Source organism: Pygocentrus nattereri, chromosome 16, assembly GCF_015220715.1.
Source record: "Pygocentrus nattereri isolate fPygNat1 chromosome 16, fPygNat1.pri, whole genome shotgun sequence".
In the NCBI taxonomy this organism is placed as follows: domain Eukaryota; kingdom Metazoa; phylum Chordata; class Actinopteri; order Characiformes; family Serrasalmidae; genus Pygocentrus; species Pygocentrus nattereri.
The window spans coordinates 7,788,569-7,810,172 of NC_051226.1; the positions used below are offsets into that span (position 1 = coordinate 7,788,569).

General features: G+C 40.8%; 1 protein-coding gene across 2 annotated transcripts in view; it reads right to left on the minus strand.

Annotated features, from left to right (window-relative positions):
* Nucleotides 1–21,604, minus strand: part of tnksa (tankyrase, TRF1-interacting ankyrin-related ADP-ribose polymerase a) — a 94,315-nt gene that overhangs the window by 64,775 nt on the left and 7,936 nt on the right. For both annotated transcript variants that reach the window (XM_037545956.1, XM_037545957.1), the window contains exon 3: nucleotides 19,100–19,195. In XM_037545956.1, coding sequence (XP_037401853.1) covers nucleotides 19,100–19,195 — 96 coding nt within the window. The remainder of the gene's footprint in view (nucleotides 1–19,099; nucleotides 19,196–21,604) is intronic.

Genomic DNA, 21,604 nt, shown 5'->3' on the forward strand with positions numbered 1-21,604 from the left:
GGTTTTTATTAAACTTGTAACTAATTTACAAAGTAATCTGAAACTGAAACTTTGCTTGTGTGTAAAAGTGATTTCAGAGCCACTCGGTTCTCCCTGATGGAAACTGTTTACCTTCAGTGTTTTGTGCTTATGATCATTTTAATAGACCTCAGCGTCACTAATTAATGACCTTCTATTAAAAGACTGGTTTACCAAGAGAGACGCTGGAGGACTTTCACCTGAAATGAGTTCATGAAGCCAGTCTTGTTATAAAAATGATAACAGGACCAGATCAGAGCCAGAATTACTCTTTTAGTACTTTTACTTTATACTTAAGTACATTTGAAGGTAAATACTTTTGTACTTTTACTCAAGTTGAGGTCTAAAGGGAGGAACTTCTACTTTTACTGGAGTGATATTTTACCTTGGGTATCTCTACTTTAACTCAAGTACATGATTTGTGTACTTCGTCCACCTCTGAGGCAAACATTTTACCATTGCTAATAAAAGAGCTTGCCATTTGTCCTGTACCCCTGGCCTCCATGTTACATTTTGGCCAGTAGAAATGCAGAGCCTGTAGCCCAAGTGGATATTTTTTCCTGTATTTTTTCATTTTTATTTTTATCATCTTTTAACAAACCTGCACCCAGTTTCCAAAACACAAAAAAAGATCATAAGATCATCTTAACCTACAGGGAGAGTTCAGTGTGACGCTTACTCTTCTATTTAAGAATCGTCTCTGTACCAAGATCCTTTTGGGAAATGCAGCCCAGTTTATTTAGACACAGAAACAACTGCATCAAATCAGATTTTGTCAGATTTCAGATTTTGGCACCACAGTCAGTCATTCACCCAAACTTCTTCTTAAACCCCACTTACAAAGGTAAGAACAGACTCTATGCACACTCAAAGCACAAAAGTGCGAACAACTCTGGTTTTAAAAGCACGTCACGAATCTTAGGACAAATTTAAGAAAACGCTTAGGAAGATATTCGTGAATGAAGCCCAAAGATCTTATTAATGCAAATTTTTAATAAACATTTCCTTTCATCAAAGAAACAACTGACTGGTTTTTGGCACTGTGGCATGCTTTTTAATCGGAAATACACTGCATGCATAACAAACATCTATTACTCCAGCCAAAATTCATTGGCGTGGTGACGAACGGCCAATGTAATTTTATCACCTGAAAAAGGTCTACATGTATAAAAGCATTAGAAAAGATAAATGTTCATAAGAAACTGATGCAGTAACTCCAAGTTTCTACAACATTGTCAGAAAGCCTGACATTGGGCCACCTTTGCCTGTTTGATGATGAAACTCTAATGAAACAGAAAAACTGAAAAGCAGCATGGCAGGGAGCCTTATTACACACCAGCGAGCCTAAGTCAGAAAGACAGAGCGGCTGATTACAGGGACTCAACAGGCTACTGTCCAGTAAAGAGAATTGATCAGCATCTCTCCCACCAGCAAACAGCCTCTGAATACCATTAAGCAAAGTAATTAATTGAAGTTAATGTTGCCCAAGATAGCCCTCTCTCTAAAATGGTTCCGTGAACTCCCATTATTAAAGCTCCACCGAGTGCTTTATCAGCAAAAATAAATTAGCTTTTTTCCTTAAAGCGAGCCTCAGGAAATGTGGATTTTATCAGAGAAAACTCTACAAGTGTGGAACAGCAGAAAGATAAGGAACAATATCAATGAAGCTGAGAGAACGCAGGTGCGCATAAACAGACAGGATTGGAGAGGAGAGAACAGAAGCAGCAGTGCATTAAGAGCACGAGAGAAAGCACCGTAACTACACAGACAGTCCATCTGAATAAAGTGGATGGATTTACACGTCAAACGGTGCAGAGATGTGATCACCTTAAAACTATGAGCAAAGTCAATTTACAAACTCAGGTCAAGGTACAAGTGATTTTAGGGGTGGAACAAGTCCAGAATTTGTTCTTACATGGCAGGGATTTCCACTGGTGCCCAATTGCAAAATAATTGCAAAGTTATTCTTCATGTAGATGCTCATAACCACCAGGAGACAGTGATGTTCATGGAGCTGCAAACAAGCGTAGTGCAATGACCAGATGTCTATTTGATTATTTACTTTTCAATGTATGGAAAAAGTTATTTGGGACAACCCAACCCAACATTGTTAGTATCTCCTAATACAGTATTTGGCACACGAGGATCTTTAACTAAGTACAATAGCTTCATTATATACATCTGTTACTCAGCAGCACACCAGAGACGTGTTACAACAAACTAGAAAAATGCAAGGTTTTAAAATAAACATTTTCAGGCCAAGCTCTAAGAGATCAACGTCTTGTAGAAATTAGCTCTGTATTAGGATAATTAAACTTCTGATATGTCTAGTTATAGAATATTAGACTTACATATTCAATGTATAGATGTATAAAACATTTTATTGTCTATTACAACAACTACCTATCACTGAAATCCTTGGCTTTACTCTCACACTGCAATAACTATATTAGCATAATAATGATAATTAATTAATTAAAAAATGATTATTCATCCTTAATGCAGCAAGAGTCAACAACTGATCATAGTACAGGAATTAAAAGCTGAAAATGATTGAATCCAGTAAAATCTAGGCAGGCAACTTAACGCTTCTGTCTTCTCGTCATTACTGGCCACAACAAAAAAAATCAACTATTTATTCTGGGTGTAATTAGATATAGATATAAATAGATATAAATAGATATAAATAAGATATAATTAGATATGAATGAGAGCAAATATCTTGCAGCATTTTTGCGACCCCGCCATTCCCAATGAAGCAGAGTGTCTAACTGAATAGGAGTGTTTTTATGTGAGGTAAATGAAGGGTCTGCTTCAGACGGTACGAGTCTGCCGTGACAATAATGCTCCGTCTGTGGACAGTTTTCGGCACAGACTGACAAGCATGCAACTGTTGATTTCAGTAAAAAGGTAGTGGAGTTAACAGTCAGGCTAGTTACTTAGCCAAGTGCCGATTTGCACCGGCAGAGACTTTCTTCTGTGCCAAAACTCAGTGTGCAGACAGCATGTGTATCTACTCAGTATCTCCAGCCAGTCTGCTTTACCTTGCCATGTGAAATCACTGGTGTCTGATTTCATAGAAAGGTCATTTTAGAAATATGTTATCAGTAATTTAAACTATGTACTTTTTTTTTTTTTCAATGAATTTTCGCACAATTATCAATTATCTCGAATGATTTCAAAACGGGGGGCAGGCCACGCCCCTCCTACCACACTGAAAACCATGAAGACCTTAACAGAATTAGAATTAACAGCCATCTGTCACTGTGCACACTGAGAAATTAGACCTCTGCATTTAACCCATCCGTGCAGAGAAACACCCACATACATGCACAATAGTGAGCACACACACTAGGGGGCAGTGAGCACACTTGCCCGGAGCAGTGGGCAGTCCTATCCATGGCACCCGGGGAGCAATTGGGGGTTAGGTGTCTTGCTCAAGGGCACTTCAGTCAGCCGAGGGGAACAAACCAGCAACCTTCCGGTCACTGGGCTGGTTCCCTAACCTCCAGCCCACAACTGCTCCCACATTTACCAGGTGCAAATACACATTTAAAAAAGAAAAAAGAAAAAGAAAAACTCTTACACTGAAGGCAGGTTACAGTCAGGGACGGCATTTTGTTAAAGGATAGTCTTTAACAAAAAGCTAAACAGTGCACAGCTATACAAACAGTGAAAGGCCCTCACAGCCAATGCTCAGATAAAAGGATTAACTGACCCACCCACTGGAGCAAAGGCTATGGATCAATTCCAAGCTCTAACTGACTAGTAAGAGATTGCCTCCAATAAAAAAGGTAGATCTTGGACACAAAAATGCAGTTTTATTTTCTTGCTTAAATCCATTTGAGGGAAAACAGGACTTTTTACCAATGAGATTAAGTCTAGAGAATTCATTTCTACTCGAAGCAGAAAACGCATGTGGCAAAAAAAGCCATGTTCAACATAAAGACCTAAAATAGTCTGTCAGAATGTCGCCTTTTGGAGGGTTTAAACTGCGCACACCAAAGAACCCATGTTTGACATTACGATATGAAAAGACAAGCAGAAGGCGCTGAGAGTTAAACTGGTGATCAGAAATTGTATGACAGTCTGTTCCATTGATTGTGTTTTTCTGCAGAGCTCTGAAATGATGAGCAAAAAAAGGGAACACCTGGCTGAGGAGAGCGAACAAAACATCTGTTCAACGTTCTCAAAAGAGTGGCTAGGAGACTCTTCAACCAAGCAACATATGGCATCAAAACGGTTCTTTTCAAGATCAACCAGTTGGCCATCACCTGAGAGCAGCAGAGCAGAAATGATGTGGACTGTCAGAGTGGAAACATGTCCAAGACCTGCCATACGCCATCACCTGTAACTTCACTTCACTGAACAATTCAAGCCAAGCATTGAGAAAGCACCGATCCACAAATCCTTCACAAACTGTATATAAGCTAGATGTCAATGTGCTCTGCTTGGACCTACAGGTCAGCTCAGTTTTTTCAGCGAATCAAAACTCCCAGAAGCAAGAGAGCCACTAAAAAACACGAGGAACGCAGTGATGTAAACGGGCCCTACATTTGTTCGTCTGCTTTCTGAGCCCATAACTCTGAAGCTCAGCTAATATCAACAAGGACTCAAGCTGTCTTTGTGATGTGGACACTGGCATCAAAACAAGGTCCTTCAGAGGACGTAAAGCATCCAGCTCTTACAACAAGCTCTTATTCTATTTCATCAGAGTATAATTCAGGACTCTTCAAATTACTGTCCGTGTGTACTTACAGGCCTAAAGCTTTTGAGCTTTGATCCTGATATTTTCTTCCATTAAACTCCTTATTCAACCAACTCAGACCTTTTAGGTAAGCATAGCTCCTGGAAAGCAGACCAAGTCATAATGGGTAGGCTTTATTACTGATAAGCACCTACAATTTTAAGTTAGACTACTGCTAGAAACACTGGAAAACTGAAAGTGATGTTAGATTCCCTGAATTTCAAATAAAAGGTCAAATGATAACATGCGACTGCACATCTAGAGTCCACTCAACACCTCAAAACCCACTGTAGGCCTTCCTTAGCGTTTCATAAATGAAGACAGCGGCTGAACGCCACAGTCACTGCACTGATCTTAATGCTTTAAGCATTCAACAGACACAATTGGATTAGGTCCACTACACCAAGGGATGTCATACAAGGTTTCAAGTTGTCAGAATGAGACATTTCGATGAGCAAGTCTTGAGAAAGCAAGAATGCAGTAGTAGTTTACAGGAAGAAATTAAGCAAGACACAAGACATAAACATGCAATACTACACTCCAGTCAAATCATGTAAATTTATGTAAATAAATGCAAGCCCACACAGTCACCTGGGGTAACGCAAGTGCGGTACAAAACATCTCCAGTCATTCAAATTAGAATATGCAGAGTTTGCATACAAAGTTCATCATTGGGAAAACGTTTGCTAAGAATACCAAATTCTCTTGATGCTTTTTTAAAATATTAGCCATAAAGTGGGCTTGAACAGCCCACGTCCTCTTTCCCAATTCCTTTCATGGGAAATGAATCTCAGAAGCAAGAATCTCTCACAGAATTTCAATCTCTGCACCTCAATTGAGATTTCAGAGCAAACCAATCATCACAGAACTAAACTCGCACAGCAGTCCTAGAATTATCTGTCTCAAGCACCATCATAACACCCACCCTGTACAGCTATGAAACTAAAATTTGTGAACTACTAAAACCATGAATTCATATGTTTTGGAGAAATTCCTCGGACAGAAGCGTCTAATGTTTGGCCCACAGTACAGGATTCATATCCTAACCAATGAACTTTTTGTCCATAGTGATGTCTCAGCAGTCAAAGCCACACGCTTTTGAATTCACAAACCAGGGGTGGTATTAAAGAAGCTTCCTGCTCGTCTTACAGGTCAAGACAAGATTGGTCACGGATTCATACTACAAAAGCAAATTCATTTAGGAATCGTACGGCATCTTCTCAAGTTAGGAAATCTTAACCCATTTGATTGAAGTTGACAATCAACTGTCATGCCTGTTACCAAGCAACCAGCCGCGACGTAAGAACACATTCAAAATAATCAAGTTAGTTAGGCAGACAGCTGCCGGAATTGCCTTTGGTGCTGTTTATCAGAGCATCGCTGCTCCTCGATTTTAGTTTCCCAAAAGCCGACCGCGTTAACGTTATTCCTCCTAATAAACCAGCCACATGTTCCACTCCGTCTCCTCATCATTTCACCATCATCACTGTAATATTTTATCAGATACATTCAATCAACATTAAAAGTAATATGAGAGGACACTGGAGATCAGGCCTGCAGTGTCTGGGGGGGGGCTCCACTGGCCAAAGCAGTTTTGGGGTCTGTCACTGCATAAAATTATATAAACAGGACAGCATTTAGGAAATGTAGTCTAGTTAAGATGCTTCTGTAATACTGTTTTCTTATCTGGAGGTAGGATAAAAAAAATAATGAACTTGGGAACTGATGTTCTGTAATAGCTTCTGTCTTAAATTCAGTCCTAACTGAAGCTGCTATGGTGTCTAAACAGATAAGATCGCAGACTCATGATGTTTCTGTGATATGGCCCCAGATTCCCAATCAGCCTGGGATCTAGCCTGGGTTGATAATTAGCTGATCATTTAGATCAGGTGTGCTGGGAGCAAAGAATCACTAAAATGTGCAGGGCAAGGTGTCCTCCAGGAGCAGGGCTGGAAACCACTGCTTTAGATCAACAACATAGTGGACGGCATCGAAAAGGCATAGACAGCTGCGGCAGTTACGTGCATTTTTCAGTTTTGACAACACTGCTAAAACTAACTTAAGCTTTATCCTAATGGTGTATTTAAAAAAAAAAAAAACTGTAATAAAGCCACTAGTGGAAATTAGCTTTATAATAGGATAAATTTGAAATCAGGACACCTTTTTGAATTGAACTGCCTTCAAAATAGCCCCAATTATCCTGTAGCACAGGCTTAAGCCCGAGAGGACATAATGACCAATATCTGGTCTCACACACAGACGTCTGTCTAACTGTACATTCATATCAGGAGGCAACAAGGCACTAACGTCGCCTCAAGTTAGTCTCCTGTGGGTGTGTTTGAGGCCGTACTTGTCGCACATGGTCGTGTACATTATACAGCTTCTGACAAGGAAATGTTAAAAATATGCACGATATATGTATCATGATCTGTTTAAAATACAAACCATGGTTACTAGTTTACACATTCCACTTTTCAGCAACACCACTGGAAGCAGGAACTCCTGAACAAAAAGTAAAGACAGCAGAGGCTGAGGACGTTTGGTCCCCGACGATTGCTCCGAGGAACCAGTCTGAGTCAGTCGTTTAGTTTGTTGCTTAACCACATCATAGTTCATTTGCATAAAGTTGAAAAAACTCGTCTCCGCTTCGCTGTTGCTTGTCAAGTAGCTTACTGATAGATCGCCACTTCTCTTAGGAAATGACTATGAATCACATTAGCGGCCTGTCGCCTGCCAATGTGACTGTACAGCGAGTAATATCTTACACAGGTTCAAAGCCTTGCCATCAAAACAATATTTTTAATTCCACATAGTCAAATACATTTTCTAAAGAAAAAGGTCTTCAGGTCACCTCGGACACCCCTGTCCAAGACCCTTTCCTCCCCCACGCTGCACAGGTCGCCAGTCCATCGCAGGGCAGACAGACAGACAGACAGACAGACAGACAGACCCATTCACTTACACCTAGGGGCAATTTAGCATGTCCAATTGGCCTGACTGGGGAATCGAACCCAGGCCCTTCTTGCTGCGAGGCGACAGCGCTGCCTTCGTTTTGGTTGGGAATCACAAATTTCCCCCAAAACTGATCAAAAAAAGAAAAGAAAAGACCGAGCTCTTCAAATTGTCACATCGACACTTACTCAGTGTGTAAACCAAGCATGAACAATCATGTCTCCTGAGCTTCAAGCTGCCAAAAGCTGATATGACTTGTCTTTTAAGTCTGAAGCCAAATTTAGTTCCAAATTAATTCCAAAATAATAACCTGTCTATTCAAGTTGTTTATTGCAAGCATCCAGCAGGAAACAACTTGGACAGACAGGTTATGCATAAAGAGGGACAGTGCTTTCAAGCAACTGCAGTATATCATGAGATCTCAAAGGATCACGGATTGAGAGGATTCCTTCATACGGTCATTGTGGTAAGTGTGCGCCATTCAGACACTCACGTCTCCACTGTGCTCTTTTAATCAACAACCTGGACAAAAGCTTGCACTGGTCAGCCTTAAAAAAAGGGAACTGTCTAATAACAGAAGCATCCAGGCTAAATCTCCACATATATTACAGCATGTTGATGTCCAACCACACCAGCTCTAATCTGACACCTACTTAAGACAGGATTACCCATCTGAAACAGCAATTTTATCATTATTTTATAAGAAACATTAAAATACAGTCACTGCGCTTTAGCCAAACAAGTTGCAGTTCTACCGTTATTTTTTTTAGAGATGAACAGCAGCTCTGGTTTAAAAAGCTCTCACTACACTCTCATGCTCTCGTTCCACTTCTGGGCAGACCAGAGTACATGCAAGTATGCGCTAACAAATTGCACGTATATGAAGCAAAAGGCATAGTAACCTAATCCGCATGAGAGCGCAGCGTTGTTTAACAACCAGCTCAGCAGACGGCTAACTGGACAATCAAAAAGAACTCAGAATTAGGCTTTAACTTGAAACACATATTGAAAGATTCACTACAACAGCATCACATGAAGTGAAAATGATTCTTAAACGTCTTAATGTCAGGCTAGAGCTGTGGAGTTTTAATCCCATAAGCTTGAAGCTTAACATACAAAAAGCCACTGGTACACTGGCAGATATTAGCACCATCACAGAGGCAGACAAGCACAAAACTAAATATGAAGTAATCGCTTCAACAATAAGCACTGTTGTATCATAACATACGCAGCTGATGCAAGTCAAGGCTTCAAGTCTTTAAGTTCAAGAAATAATGTAAAAAATAAAAATAATAACCAAAGCTTTATTCTATGCTGGAGCACATTTCCAGTTTTCAGAAGAGGTTAAATTTCTTTATGGCAGGGGTTTTGAACTGTAGCCCTAACTTTAAATAGGCCAGAGCATGCACAACCACCTACACACTACTGTTATTATTATGTTTCTACTCTAATATTGTGACAAACCCAGAGAAAAGGCTTGGCAACTTTACATTTTAAATACAAAATGTTTATAGGCATGTCTACATGTCTACTAATAATGATGAAGTAATTAGCTATTTACAGCTGTGAGAAAAGTTCTCAATTTCTACAAGCCCAGCGCCCAAAATGTGATCTGATTTTAATCAGTCATAATAACAGCCTTAAGGATCTTTTTTTAAAGGATTGTGCTAAATCTTAGCAAATTCAGTGGTTAAGAGCAGTAGTTTTGGCCCCGGAGCACCTTCTGCTCTGCCCATTTTAGACTCTTTCATGCTCCCAACACGCTTAATCCAATTGAGCAGGCAATCAGCGAGCCAATCCTCGCCAATCCTGAGTTGAAATGGGTATTTTAGAGCAAAAAAACATAAAAACATGTGGGGCAGAGGAACTCCAGGACCAGGGTTGGGACCAATGTCACTGAAGAAAAGAACTCTTTTATTGGCACTTCTTGAGGATTCTATGGTGTGTCTTTCCACTGATCTTTGTAGGACACCTACTCCTTGGGAGAACACCAAGAGAGCAGAGTTCCTTCCACATTTATAAACTATCCGTCCAACTGTGGACTGACGGAGGCCCATGTCTTCACAAACTCTTCTGTAACCATTTCGTTTTCAGGGCCTGAACAACTTTTCTCTTTATGAGTCCGGAAATCTCTGAAGGGACTCATAGCTTGTAGGTAGAGTACAGTCCTATTGAAGAAGACAGTAATATTTTGTAATAATACAGTAGAATTTAAGAAACATTTTAAAACCTCACAGAAAAAAAAAATTAGAATTTACTTCCATGAAATAAGAAATTTGATGGAAATAAATTAAGACCTCCCCCGGCAACCGTAATCTCAAAATGAGTTCAGGACTCCAACTGCATACAAGTTAGATATGTTGAATCTGAAATAAACATTCATTTCACTTGGCTACAGAGGAAAAAAATCAGCAACAGTGCTGAATTTCAAAACATGTTTTCAAACTGAACAAGGAATAAAGCAAATTCTTCACCTCACCAAAAGTTGTAGAAAGTCTCTTGCCTGAGATATCCTGTCAAGAGTGTTTCCAAATAAAGTTCCAAATGAAGTTCAGGAGAGAAGAGTAATGTAGAAATCAGAACTTTTCTGTTTCATCTTATGGAAACTTTTTTTACTGCAACTTTAAAAAGGATAAAAAAAATTAAAAATTAAAAAAGAAACACTGATGACCTAGTTTCAAGTTTCTAAAGTTTGCCATTAGCTGAAACTATCTGTTCTGCAATTCTGCTTTAAGTGAGATGACACAGGAACTATCTTGTCAATAACACAGTGTTGAAAAGAAATTTCAGGAAATGTTTTCCTTGTGCATACACACACACACACACACACACACACGTACAGGTATACATATGGCTATTGTCGGATCAAAATCTTGTATCTCAGGAGAAGGACAAAACATACTTTACTTATAATGTAAGTCAATGGAACCAGAACTTTTTCCAAGTGATTTTGGGTCATTTTTGCTACATTAATCATAAAATTTATGAACAATGTAAAGGATGAGGCATTTATGTCAAAAACTGAAAAAAATGACAAAAACGGAGATAGGAGGTTTTGTTCTGACAGCAGCGATATATTATATATTCACCATAGGACCACTTGCGTAGAGCACACTGTTCTAGCGTTGTTAGTAAGGTAAGGAACAACTTACACAGCCCAAATTTTGTTCAAAACATTGTGAGAACACAAATGGTCAACCAAGTACCATATATCAGGTATGTGCGTGATGATGGTGTGCAGTGGGTGGCCATCATCCTCCATAATGGAGAGCAGTTTGTGTAAGGACACTACACAAACTGCTCTCCATTATGGAGGATGATGGCCACCCACTGCACACCATCATCAGGGACAGGAGGAGCATGTTTAGCGGCAGGTTGCTGTCGCAGAGCTGCTCAACCGACAGATTCAGAAGATCCTTTGTCCCCAGAGCCATCAGGCTCCTCAACTCTTCTCAGGGGGGGCAGCAGAGAAGGGTGAGGGGGGGGGGGACTGAATCTGAATCTCAGGCTTATCCTGTGTTTATCTATTCATCTGCACATATATAGACAGCGTGCTGCACACAGAGCACTTTCTGCATACCTCATTGCACATGTTGCACGTCTGGACACTTTATTTGGTACAATATACGCACATATTTATTTATTCATTCTGTGGTCATTATATGCCGTCACCTGTACATTTTTGTACAGTCATTATTGCACTGCATCTCATCTCAGGTTATAGATATTGTCACAGACTGTGGTATTTTTTATATTTGTATATATGTTGGTTTATTTATTCTTGTTATATATCTACACCCATTTACGGTTACTCTATAGTGTTGTGTCTGCTACTGGCTGCTAAATTTCCTTTGGGATCAATGAAGTTATCTATCTATCTATCAAATGTATTATTATTATTATAGAATTATTATGATGTATTATGGTATAAACAATACATAAATTACAGTTTTAGTGACCAGTGGTGACCAATTTTAGTCCTGGAAGAGGGAGAGAGGTCAAGACATAGGTTTAAGAAGTTATCTGCTATGCACTATATACTAGCTTTACCTACCCCATGGCTCTTCTCTTTCTTTCTTCCTTATTTACGTTCAATGAAGTTAAACTTCAGTGCATGGAACTGAAAATAAATGCTGGCGTATAATTCACTGCAGTAAACAACCGAGCTAAAATGACTATTACCCAAGAGCTGCTAGCTACAGCTTTGCAAAATTTAGAAGTACACAAAGTTCCTCTGATGCCTGTTTAGAGCTTGAAACAGGATCAGATAAATGCAACACAAAATTAAGTCATTTGTACACATTTTATTTAACATTACTGTTAAAACATTAGGTTATGATGGGGTATTTAAAGGCAGTTGTGTTTTCTGTAATCCCTGGTTAAGAGGAGTTAGATGAATTATGATAACGGTCGAAATATCATACTACATGGACAAACTACCAAAGGCACCTATGAGTGAATTCCATAGCAACCAGACTTCCCCAGCAGAGATCGATGTCGGCACGCAATTCACCATGAATCTACACCAGAAGGAATCACGCCAATGTACACGCTTGCAGTAACAATTATTAAAATGACATGTATCTTTCAAAAGATGTGGGATTTATTAAGTATTATTTTATTTAACATGAGTCTTATGAAAGATTTACTACTACAACAGTTATTATTTAAAAAAAAATCATAGAAACTAAAGAAAGAACAGAAAGGAGGTCACTCTCAGAGCCCATGTCTATTGCTTGGAAACAGGCACGATATAATCAATTATACCGATTTTTCAAGTAGAAAATCTCATGCCATTTAGTTTTAGGTACTGCTCAGGTCTAGAAAGTAGCAGGTCAAATACCTCTAAGCTCCAAGAGTGCTCCAAGGTAGGAGACAAGTTACAATGCTAGAACAATGCAAAGAATAATGAAGGAGCAGGACACTGGACTACACGCAATCATCAAGTGTGCTCTTGCCTCTTTCTCTGCAATTCCCTTGTCAATAAACACAGCAGTAAACATCAGTGTCATCTCACAAAAACACTCAAAGATAAAAAGCAGTGTTAATGAAATCATGTTACACAAACAGCACATCAGCCATTTAAAGATTTGACAAATATTAACCATGGGGTTCATTTTTTAATCATTAGGCTGCTGCATATCAGACTCTGCCTCTGTGTAATCCTGTCATCAAACTTGATATTTACAAAACAAAGAAAATGTGTAATTAGCTTTTTTCGCAATGTTTCATCTTTGTATGCTCCTGTCTCGGGGAATCTTACACAGAAAGCAACAATGAGAATGAATCCAGCAGGATACAAAGCAGAACAGGACGGAGAGAATAGTTTTTCAGCCTTTGGAGGGTAAGGCCTTATGCCTCAGCATTCCACTGATGGAGTGGACGCATTAACACAGCATGCCTTGGAATGCCCTGGTCATTACCCAGTCAGGAATACAACCTGTATTAGTACATAATTGGTGGTCTGTGGTGTGAAAATCAGTTACATTACTTCTTCTTCTTCTTCTTTCGGCTGCTCCCTTCAGGGGTCGCCACAGCGGATCATCTGCCTCCATCTTGCCCTATCCACTGCCTCCTCTACTCTCACACCAACCATCTCCATGTCCACCTTCACTACATCCATAAACCTTCTCTGAGGTCTACCTCTTCTCCTTCTACCCGGCAGCTCCATCTCCAACATGCTTTGCCCAATATATCCACTATTCCTCCTCAACACATGTCCAAACCATCTCAACCTGGCCTCTCTGGCTTTATCTCCAAACTAAAGCCAGTTACATTACTAATTGTAATAAATGCTGAATAAACATTGTTAAGCCACTGTAATGCAAAATATTGAGCATGATTTATTATCTAATTTCACAGCATATAAAATGGGCAACATTTGGTTCTTACAGGTTCTAGGTAAATTCAAGTGATTACTGGAGTATATTATTAGAGTTAATACAAAGTAAATATAAAGTTCAACAAGTCTCTAATACTTCAAGATATGTTCCATATTTCAAAGTGGAAGGTTTTCAGGAAGTCAATATGCCTAACAAGTTCACAAGTTCAAATCACAAATTTAATCCCTATTTATTAGAATCAGAATTTACAACCATTTGTCTCTGTGTTTGCACACTGTGGAATTAGACCTCCACATTTCACCCATATGTGCAGTGAAACACCCACATACATGCACACTAGTGAACACACCTTAGGGGGCAGTGAGCACACTTGCCCGGAGCAGTGGGCAGCCCTATCCACGGGAGCAATTGGGGGTTAGATGCCTTGCTCAAGGGCACTTCAGTCATGGATTGTCAGCCGAGGGGATCGAACCGGCAACCTTCCAGGCACAGGGCTGGTTCTCTAACCTCCAGCCCTCGACTGCCCCCATTAGTACTTTGGTTGCCAATATTTCACTAATTTGTCAGGATGTGTTCCATATAAAATGTTCAAGGACTAAAAATGGTATAATGGTACACATCTTGCACAATAAGTGAATCTTTATTGCAGTTTAATAGTCAAGTAATAAACTGCAATAAAACTAACCTCAACACTATGTAATCAAACGCTGCCAATTATACACTATCGAGATGAAAATTTATCCATCCATCCATTTTCTAAGCCGTTTCTCCGTCAGGGTCGCGGGGGGTGCTGGAGCCTATCCCTGCAGTCTTCGGGCGGAAGGCAGGATACACCCTGGACAGGTCGCCAGTCCATCACAGGGCAGAGATGAAAATTTAGATATGTGCAAATTTAGAAAATTATTTGATAATATATTCTTTTAATACATAATTTGCACAACATTGTCTTAAAGTATTTATTGTGCATTATTACAGCTAATAATGAAATTATTAGTGATTTTTAAATGAAAATTGCTATTATTTAGTAAAACAGGTCATAATCAGCAAAGCTTAATGCACATGAAATAATCTATTTAGAAATGCTTCATTTGGGCTTTACTGAGCAAATAACGAGAATTCCCAATATGTGTTTCATATAATAAAGACATGTCTATTGTCACTGATATTTGGCAAGGCTACAGCAACTAGAGATCATTCCTAAAGGTTAAATATCCCTGCACTGACACAGTAACCTACTATGGCAACAGAAGGCATCTTCAAACTGAAGAACACGTGCAAACCAATCAAAGAAGCTGCTGGTATTCTCAGAGCCCAGACCTCAACATCACTGAATGTATTGGGATTGCTTGGATTATGAGCGAGAGAAAATACAACCAACCTCTAAGACTGAACTTCGGAGGTGTGGAAAAACATCTCTTTATTTCTTTTAATAAAAAAACGGATAGTTTCTCAAAAAGAAGAGAAGGTGTAATAAAAGGCAAAGGATAGAGACACTAAATACTGAAACTTTTGATGTTAGTTACTGATTGTTGAGCCTTCTGTGCAATTTATCTCTTTTTTTTGCTTAGTAATAGGTAGAAGTGAAGAGTATTTATCCACATCCCGCAGATTTGCGGTTTGTTTCCCTTGGCCTGGAACAAAGCAGATGATGATACACTGTTGTATTTTTGTTCTGGCTGGCTGATCACTTGTCACAGGTCTGACATCGAACTAAAAGTTGTAAACAATGTCACTGGGACAAAAAAAAAAGTCACAAATGAAAGGGAAGATTTTGAGGCATAGATTTGGCAATAATAACTGGGATAACATCCACCAAACTTCCATAACCATCAAAAATATCTCGTGCACACCAGCGGACCAAGGCTGACCTTCTCAGTGTGGTCTCACTCCGCTGGTCTGGTGTGCACCAGGGTTTGAAAGGCAGCATTCTGACTTATCCTAGTGAACTACATTAATAGAGCAAATCCAAACGAATGTGTGAACCCTCAGGCGCAGAGAGTCTTCATATTTTGATGAGAGATATGGCAAACCATGTTTAATATGCTCGGAGACATGGATTAAAAAGGTCAACAAAAAAAAGGTACATTTTGATTCCAGGTGGACTTCAATGGTCTCAATAGGCTCCACATTGTTCTGACTGAACGCTTCGGCCACACCTACCATTCTGGTCCGGGTGGTTTTTGAAATTCATAGCACAACTAAAGCTAAAACTGCTCCAAGCCATGCAATTTCTTTGCAGCGTTGTGTAAATGACTTGCTGGGAATAACCTTTCTTTAATAGCAGCAGCAGGATAATACATGAATGAATAATCAACATAACTGCACTAGTTTAAAAGCAAGTCTGGAACTAACAGCGCCAAAGTCTGGAAAGCAAGATGAAAAGACTAAACTCAGATGTGCTCTGATGTCTGAGCAACATAATCTGCAAATACACCAAGGCTTATGAGTTCAACTGCATCTCGCTGACCCTGTGCATCCCCCTTCTGCCATTATGACCAAAAACATGTGAAACAGATGCGCCATATTGGTCACCTATGCTTCCTTTAATAAGCGGACATGACCGAAGTGTTGTGAAAGAGACCACCAGTCATTTAATTTACCACTTTAAAGGATATTCTGACTGGAAACCAAGTACAAGGCTCATTTTTCAGGAGATGTTTCTGGGGATATTATATTTAACATAATCTGCTTGCATTAGGAAAGAGAACGTCAAAGAAAAGTCAGCAAATTTCCAAAACTGTTTTAAAAAAATAAGACCACCAAAACCATCGCTATCGATAAAACGGCACATAAAGCTTTCACCTTTGAGAGAGAGGAGAAAAATCAAGCTGTTTCAGATCTGAAAACATCCACAGGTGTTTCTGTTCATCCTTCTACTTCGAGCAAACAAATCAATGCTATGAGTCTGAAACGTGAAGCTTTTAAGAAGCTGTTAGAAAAATAAACAAACAGAGAAGAACAGTTGCAAATCAAACAAAGAAGCTGCTGCCGTTCTCAGAACAATGGACCATCCAGCCCAGAGTCCAGATTATGCAACCAGATTCTGTAGAAAAACAACCCTGCAGATTTCCTGAAACCGAAAGCAAGCCTCCCAGAAATACGTAAGATTTAGTCCCTGAGGCTTCTGTTTAAGTTTTGGTCAAATGTGTCTGTTTTTCCCCCGCTGACGAAAAATGAATAATTTGTATATAATAGCCATTCTGATAGTAAACAAATGGTGGTCTCTGATTTTTGCACAGTGCTGTATAGTACCTCAGACATCAAATCAAAAGGAGCAATATGTAGTACTACTAAAAGCTGAACAAATATGACCACATTCTCTTAGTCCCACACGATAAGAGGCGAGTAACAGGGTACTAATAAATCCCTGAGAACTGCAGGGTCAGAGAGACAGCCTAGACACCAGCAGAGAATGAGGAAAGTGGATCTATAACAATTACGTGAAGTACTTGAGTAGCTGGAGAAGCCTTGTGCTATTTATACACACACACACACACAAAACCACAAAACATATCTTCTACCATTACCACCAAAATGTGAGAGCAGGTCTTCTCAATAGATATTTGTTACCTGGTTTTGAGGCTCCTTTATTGACTGTACAGAAGAGAGAGTTCTAAATGGCTTTGCCGCTAATGTGGAGCTACGGATGTGGAGTAGATTTTTCCAAAGCAGTGAGCAACAAACCCGCGAGACCTTCAAATAACTTATTTCCGACTTGTGGCAGTCTTAGAAAAGTGAGCTTCACTACGCATTCTTGAAAGTTGGAACAGAACGTTTGAAGTGGCACTCATAATACACTCCCCTTAATGCAAGCTGTAAGCTACGCAGCGGTGCCATTAACCTTGCTTACTTTTTGAGGGATCTATGTGGTATAAGACTTTAACCTGCACTGACAAGTACAGCGTCTTATTAAATCTCAGCGTGCAGCATTATCACTCTTGGTCCTTCTCTGTGGGGGAAATGTATCTAATATCCGTTTAATTTGAGATGGAATATTTTTCCGACTGAATTACGCAGCAGGTGATAAATGACTAATAACAACTGTTCTGATCACAGCTGCCATAAGTGAGCCATTTTCAAGAAAGAAGGCACATTTAGGACCTTGTTGAGTGCAACACAGACATATTTATAGAAACTTGAATGTTTGCTAATCTACTCAGTTAAGAAGTTCTTACTTGCTAAACTCGGAGACAGCCACGGCTCTTACGGCACTGAAAAAAGGTTCGTTTGCCTCAACTGCACTCCATCGAGGCAGGAGGACGCCTGCCACTCTACCTTTCGAGAATCCTTTCAGATGCTTGACACTTTCTTGCACTTTGGCTTCTACTGTTTACATATTTTTGCTCAGATAAAATGCTATTGTAAGCCAAACTCAGTCAGCACGTCATTACCAATGTGTTAATGTACATTCAGTCTGCCGAACGTCAATGCAGGACTTCATAACGACGCTTCTGTTTATTTTAGAAGCAGTGATTACGTGCATGTGCCGTGAAAGAGAGCGGCTGTGATGGAGAGGCACATGATTGAGATACTTGTCGGACTCTGATTGTTCTCAGCAAGGAAAATTACACACATCCACAGCTCCCTGCGTGTCATTAATGTATTAACCAGGGAAGATATGATGTAACACAGAGTAAACAGAAGCAAAATGTGTATGCAAAGTGCCGTGTGTGAAGATAAGTACAGCAGCTTCATTATGTATGAATCTCTGATCGCTGCCCAAAAAACACATGAAGGAGGCTGAGTGAGGGAGAAAGAGAGAGAGACACACAGCAACACTGCACAGGCAGCAACACTCCTGCAGCATACATCCATAACCAGAACATAAACACTGAACATTTTAAAGGGAGAGGCTGAGGGAAAGAGAGAAACAGAGAAAATAGATCAACAGAAATAGATAAAGGGCAGTTAGGTAGAAAAGAGAGAATGTGTAAGACAGCATGTATGTATATGAGAGAGAGAGAGAGAGAGAGAATATAAATGATAAGTAAGAGCTCAGGACGAAGGAGAAGCAGAGAAAAGACAGAAGAGAGAGAGAGAGAGAGAGAGAGAGAGAGAGAGAGAGAGAGAGAGAGAGAGAGAGAGAGAGAGAGAGAGAGAGAGAATATAAATGATAAGTAAAAGCTCAGGACGAGGGAGAAGCAGAGAAAAGACAGAAGAGAGAAACAGAGAGAGAGAGAGAGAGAGAGAGAGAGAGAGAGAGAGAATATAAATGATAAGTAAGAGCTCAGGACGAAGGAGAAGCAGAGAAAAGACAGAAGAGAGAAACAGAGAGAAACACAGAGAGAGAGAGAGAGAGAGAGAGAGAGAGAGAGAGAGAGAGAGAGAGAGAGAGAGAATATAAATGATAAGTAAGAGCTCAGGACGAAGGAGAAGCAGAGAAAAGACAGAAGAGAGAGAGAGAGAGAGAGAGAGAGAGAGAGAGAGAGAGAGAGAGAGGCAGTTACAGAAGAGTGAGATTGCGCAAGACAGCATAGTAAGTAAGTGAGACACTGAGAGAATAAACTAAGAAAGTAAGGCCAGTTTGCAGCGGACTCACCAGTCAGGACGGCTTTGGCGGAAGGGTCAGCGAGGTCCAGGGCGGACTTGCCATCAGTGTTGCGGATGTTTGGGTCAGCACCGTGTTGGAGCAGCACTGTACAGGGGAAACACAAGCAGTAGCGTAACTCAGGCAGGCACAGGCTAGTAGCGGGGCCGCTGCCTCCGCTGACGGCCAACGCTCTCCTCGGCATGCTGCAGACACATACACACATCGCACGGCGGCGCAGCGGAGAGAGCAGCCAGTACTGACACACGCCTCACACTGCAGCGAGACGGAGGAAAAAAGCCCATGTTACTGAGAGAGTCCGACTCCAGGCAGGAACATGTGACTGAAGCTCAGGTATGAGAGCGGAATATCAAAGTCTGTTTTTCCAGATCCTTTCCCCCTGCCTGGCCTCAAGAGAGGGAGAGAGAGAGAGAGAGAGAGAGAGAGAGAGAGAGAGAGAGAGAGAGAGAGAGAGAGACAGAGAGAGAGAGAGAGACAGAGAGAGAGAGAGAGACAGAGAGAGAGAGAGAGACAGAGAGAGAGAGAGAGAGACAGAGAGAGAGAGAGAGACAGAGAGAGAGAGAGAGACAGAGAGAGAGAGAGAGAGAGAGAGAGAGAGAGAGACAGAGAGAGAGAGAGAGAGAGAGAGAGAGAGAGAGAGAGAGAGAGAGAGAGAGAGAGAGAGAGAGATGCTGTTTGTTGCGCTCTGCTTTTTAGTCTCCTAGCAGTGCACCTACAGCGGCCAGCGTCCCCCAACTGTCTGCACTCTTCTCTCTCGCTCACTCCCTCTCTCCCTCTCTCAACAACAACGCAAGCATGTACACACACACACACCTCCCCTCCTTCTGCCCCAGCTACGCTCCCCCCTTCAACACCCCCCCTCCTTCACGTGCACACTCACGTACACCCTCTCTCTCTCTCTCTCTCTCTCTCTCTCTCTCTCTCTTCCTGCTTCCATTCTAAACACATCTGCACTATCACTAGCCAGAGGGGCAATTACAGAGACTCCTTTTCTATTTCTTTGTCCACGCTCCTGCGCAGCACCCAGCGAATCAGGGCACGCTGATGTTGATGCAAAAGGTTGTTCTGTTCTCACAAAAGGGGAGAAATACTCCTAAACAAACACGGTGGTAGTCTGCATTCGTTTCTTTGATGTTTGCCTAAGAAGGAAGCAGCTAGCCCTCAAAACAAAACAAAAAAAAAGAAAAAGAAAAAGGACATGGGTATATTTGAAATGCTGCTGGCACTTTGGTGACTCATAGGTCATCCGTTTTCTGGTTAAAAAGGAGTCCAATTTCTGACAAGCTCTGTGTTGTCCTGAAATACGATGCAGCGCCAAAACAGGCACAAGCTTTTTTTTTTTTTAAGAGAAATATTAGCATGCTTTAAGAGGCACAAAAATTTTCCAACCATAGGTCCTGATAAAAGTCCCACACAAAGCACATCTGCATACACCGGAGCCTTGAAAGCACTTGAGCAGTGGGCTGTCGAGTGGAATGGTGATGTTGGGGTGGTTGTGGGGGGGGGGTGTAGTGTCAGAAGGATGACAGCAATGGGGTAATTAAAATTCACAAGCGCACTTCCGGCAGCCTCACTATCTATCAAACGAGGCGTGAGGTGGAGCGCCGGAGCCACCTCACTAACCACCACCCTTGGCCCCAGTGCCAACTTATGAGGGTTGAAATGCAGCAACCTGCATCAATACTGGAATGGCAGAATCAACTGTTACAGATGGTAGGATGGCACCTTTACTGACAAAACACTAACACTGAAACCGACATCTCTAACAGTCTGACTTAAAAAACTACTAAACTTTTAATATAACTACTACTTTCAACTGAAACACTTCAGCGTGGGGTGGAGTATCTAAAAGTAGGTCAACCTGTACAGGAAAAAATAAACAACTAAGAACATGACATGGTAATGTGAGTGTGGGCCATGCCAGTTTAATCTGATCCAAGAAAGGATGAGATTCATTCTTTTATCTTGCTCCGATATCCAATCGAAAAAAATAAATGTGTGTATTGTTTTAATGCCTTTGTTTCGCCACTATAAACAGTCTGCACGTTTCTTTAATAATTCGGAATCACGCCAACTGAATCCAAGCTGTGGCGAAAGTGCAGTGGTAAAATTTCATGATGCACCAAATCACTTCCTAAAAGAATCATAACTTACTGAATCCCTCATATTTTAGCCCTCTGGCTCATGCACGTGCCAGAGCAGCCGCTACAGGAATACAAAAGCAGGTGACTTTGTTTGGCGGAGAATGGTCGTAAAGGGTGCAAATGGCAGCTTCGAAACAGGTGCTGCCGTGAGCTGCACAGCTGCTCCAAGAGACCCCTGTGCTCGAGAGGTGACATGCAGACCCACAGTAATTGGTGGCTAGGATGTGATTAGAAAAGTGGTATAATTATGGTCAGGCGCTGTGAAGGCAGAGTAATAGAAAGCCTCTGGGAAAGTCTGGGTGCTTTGGTTAATGCATCACAATGCGCAGGACTCTGCTGCCATTAGGGTTAA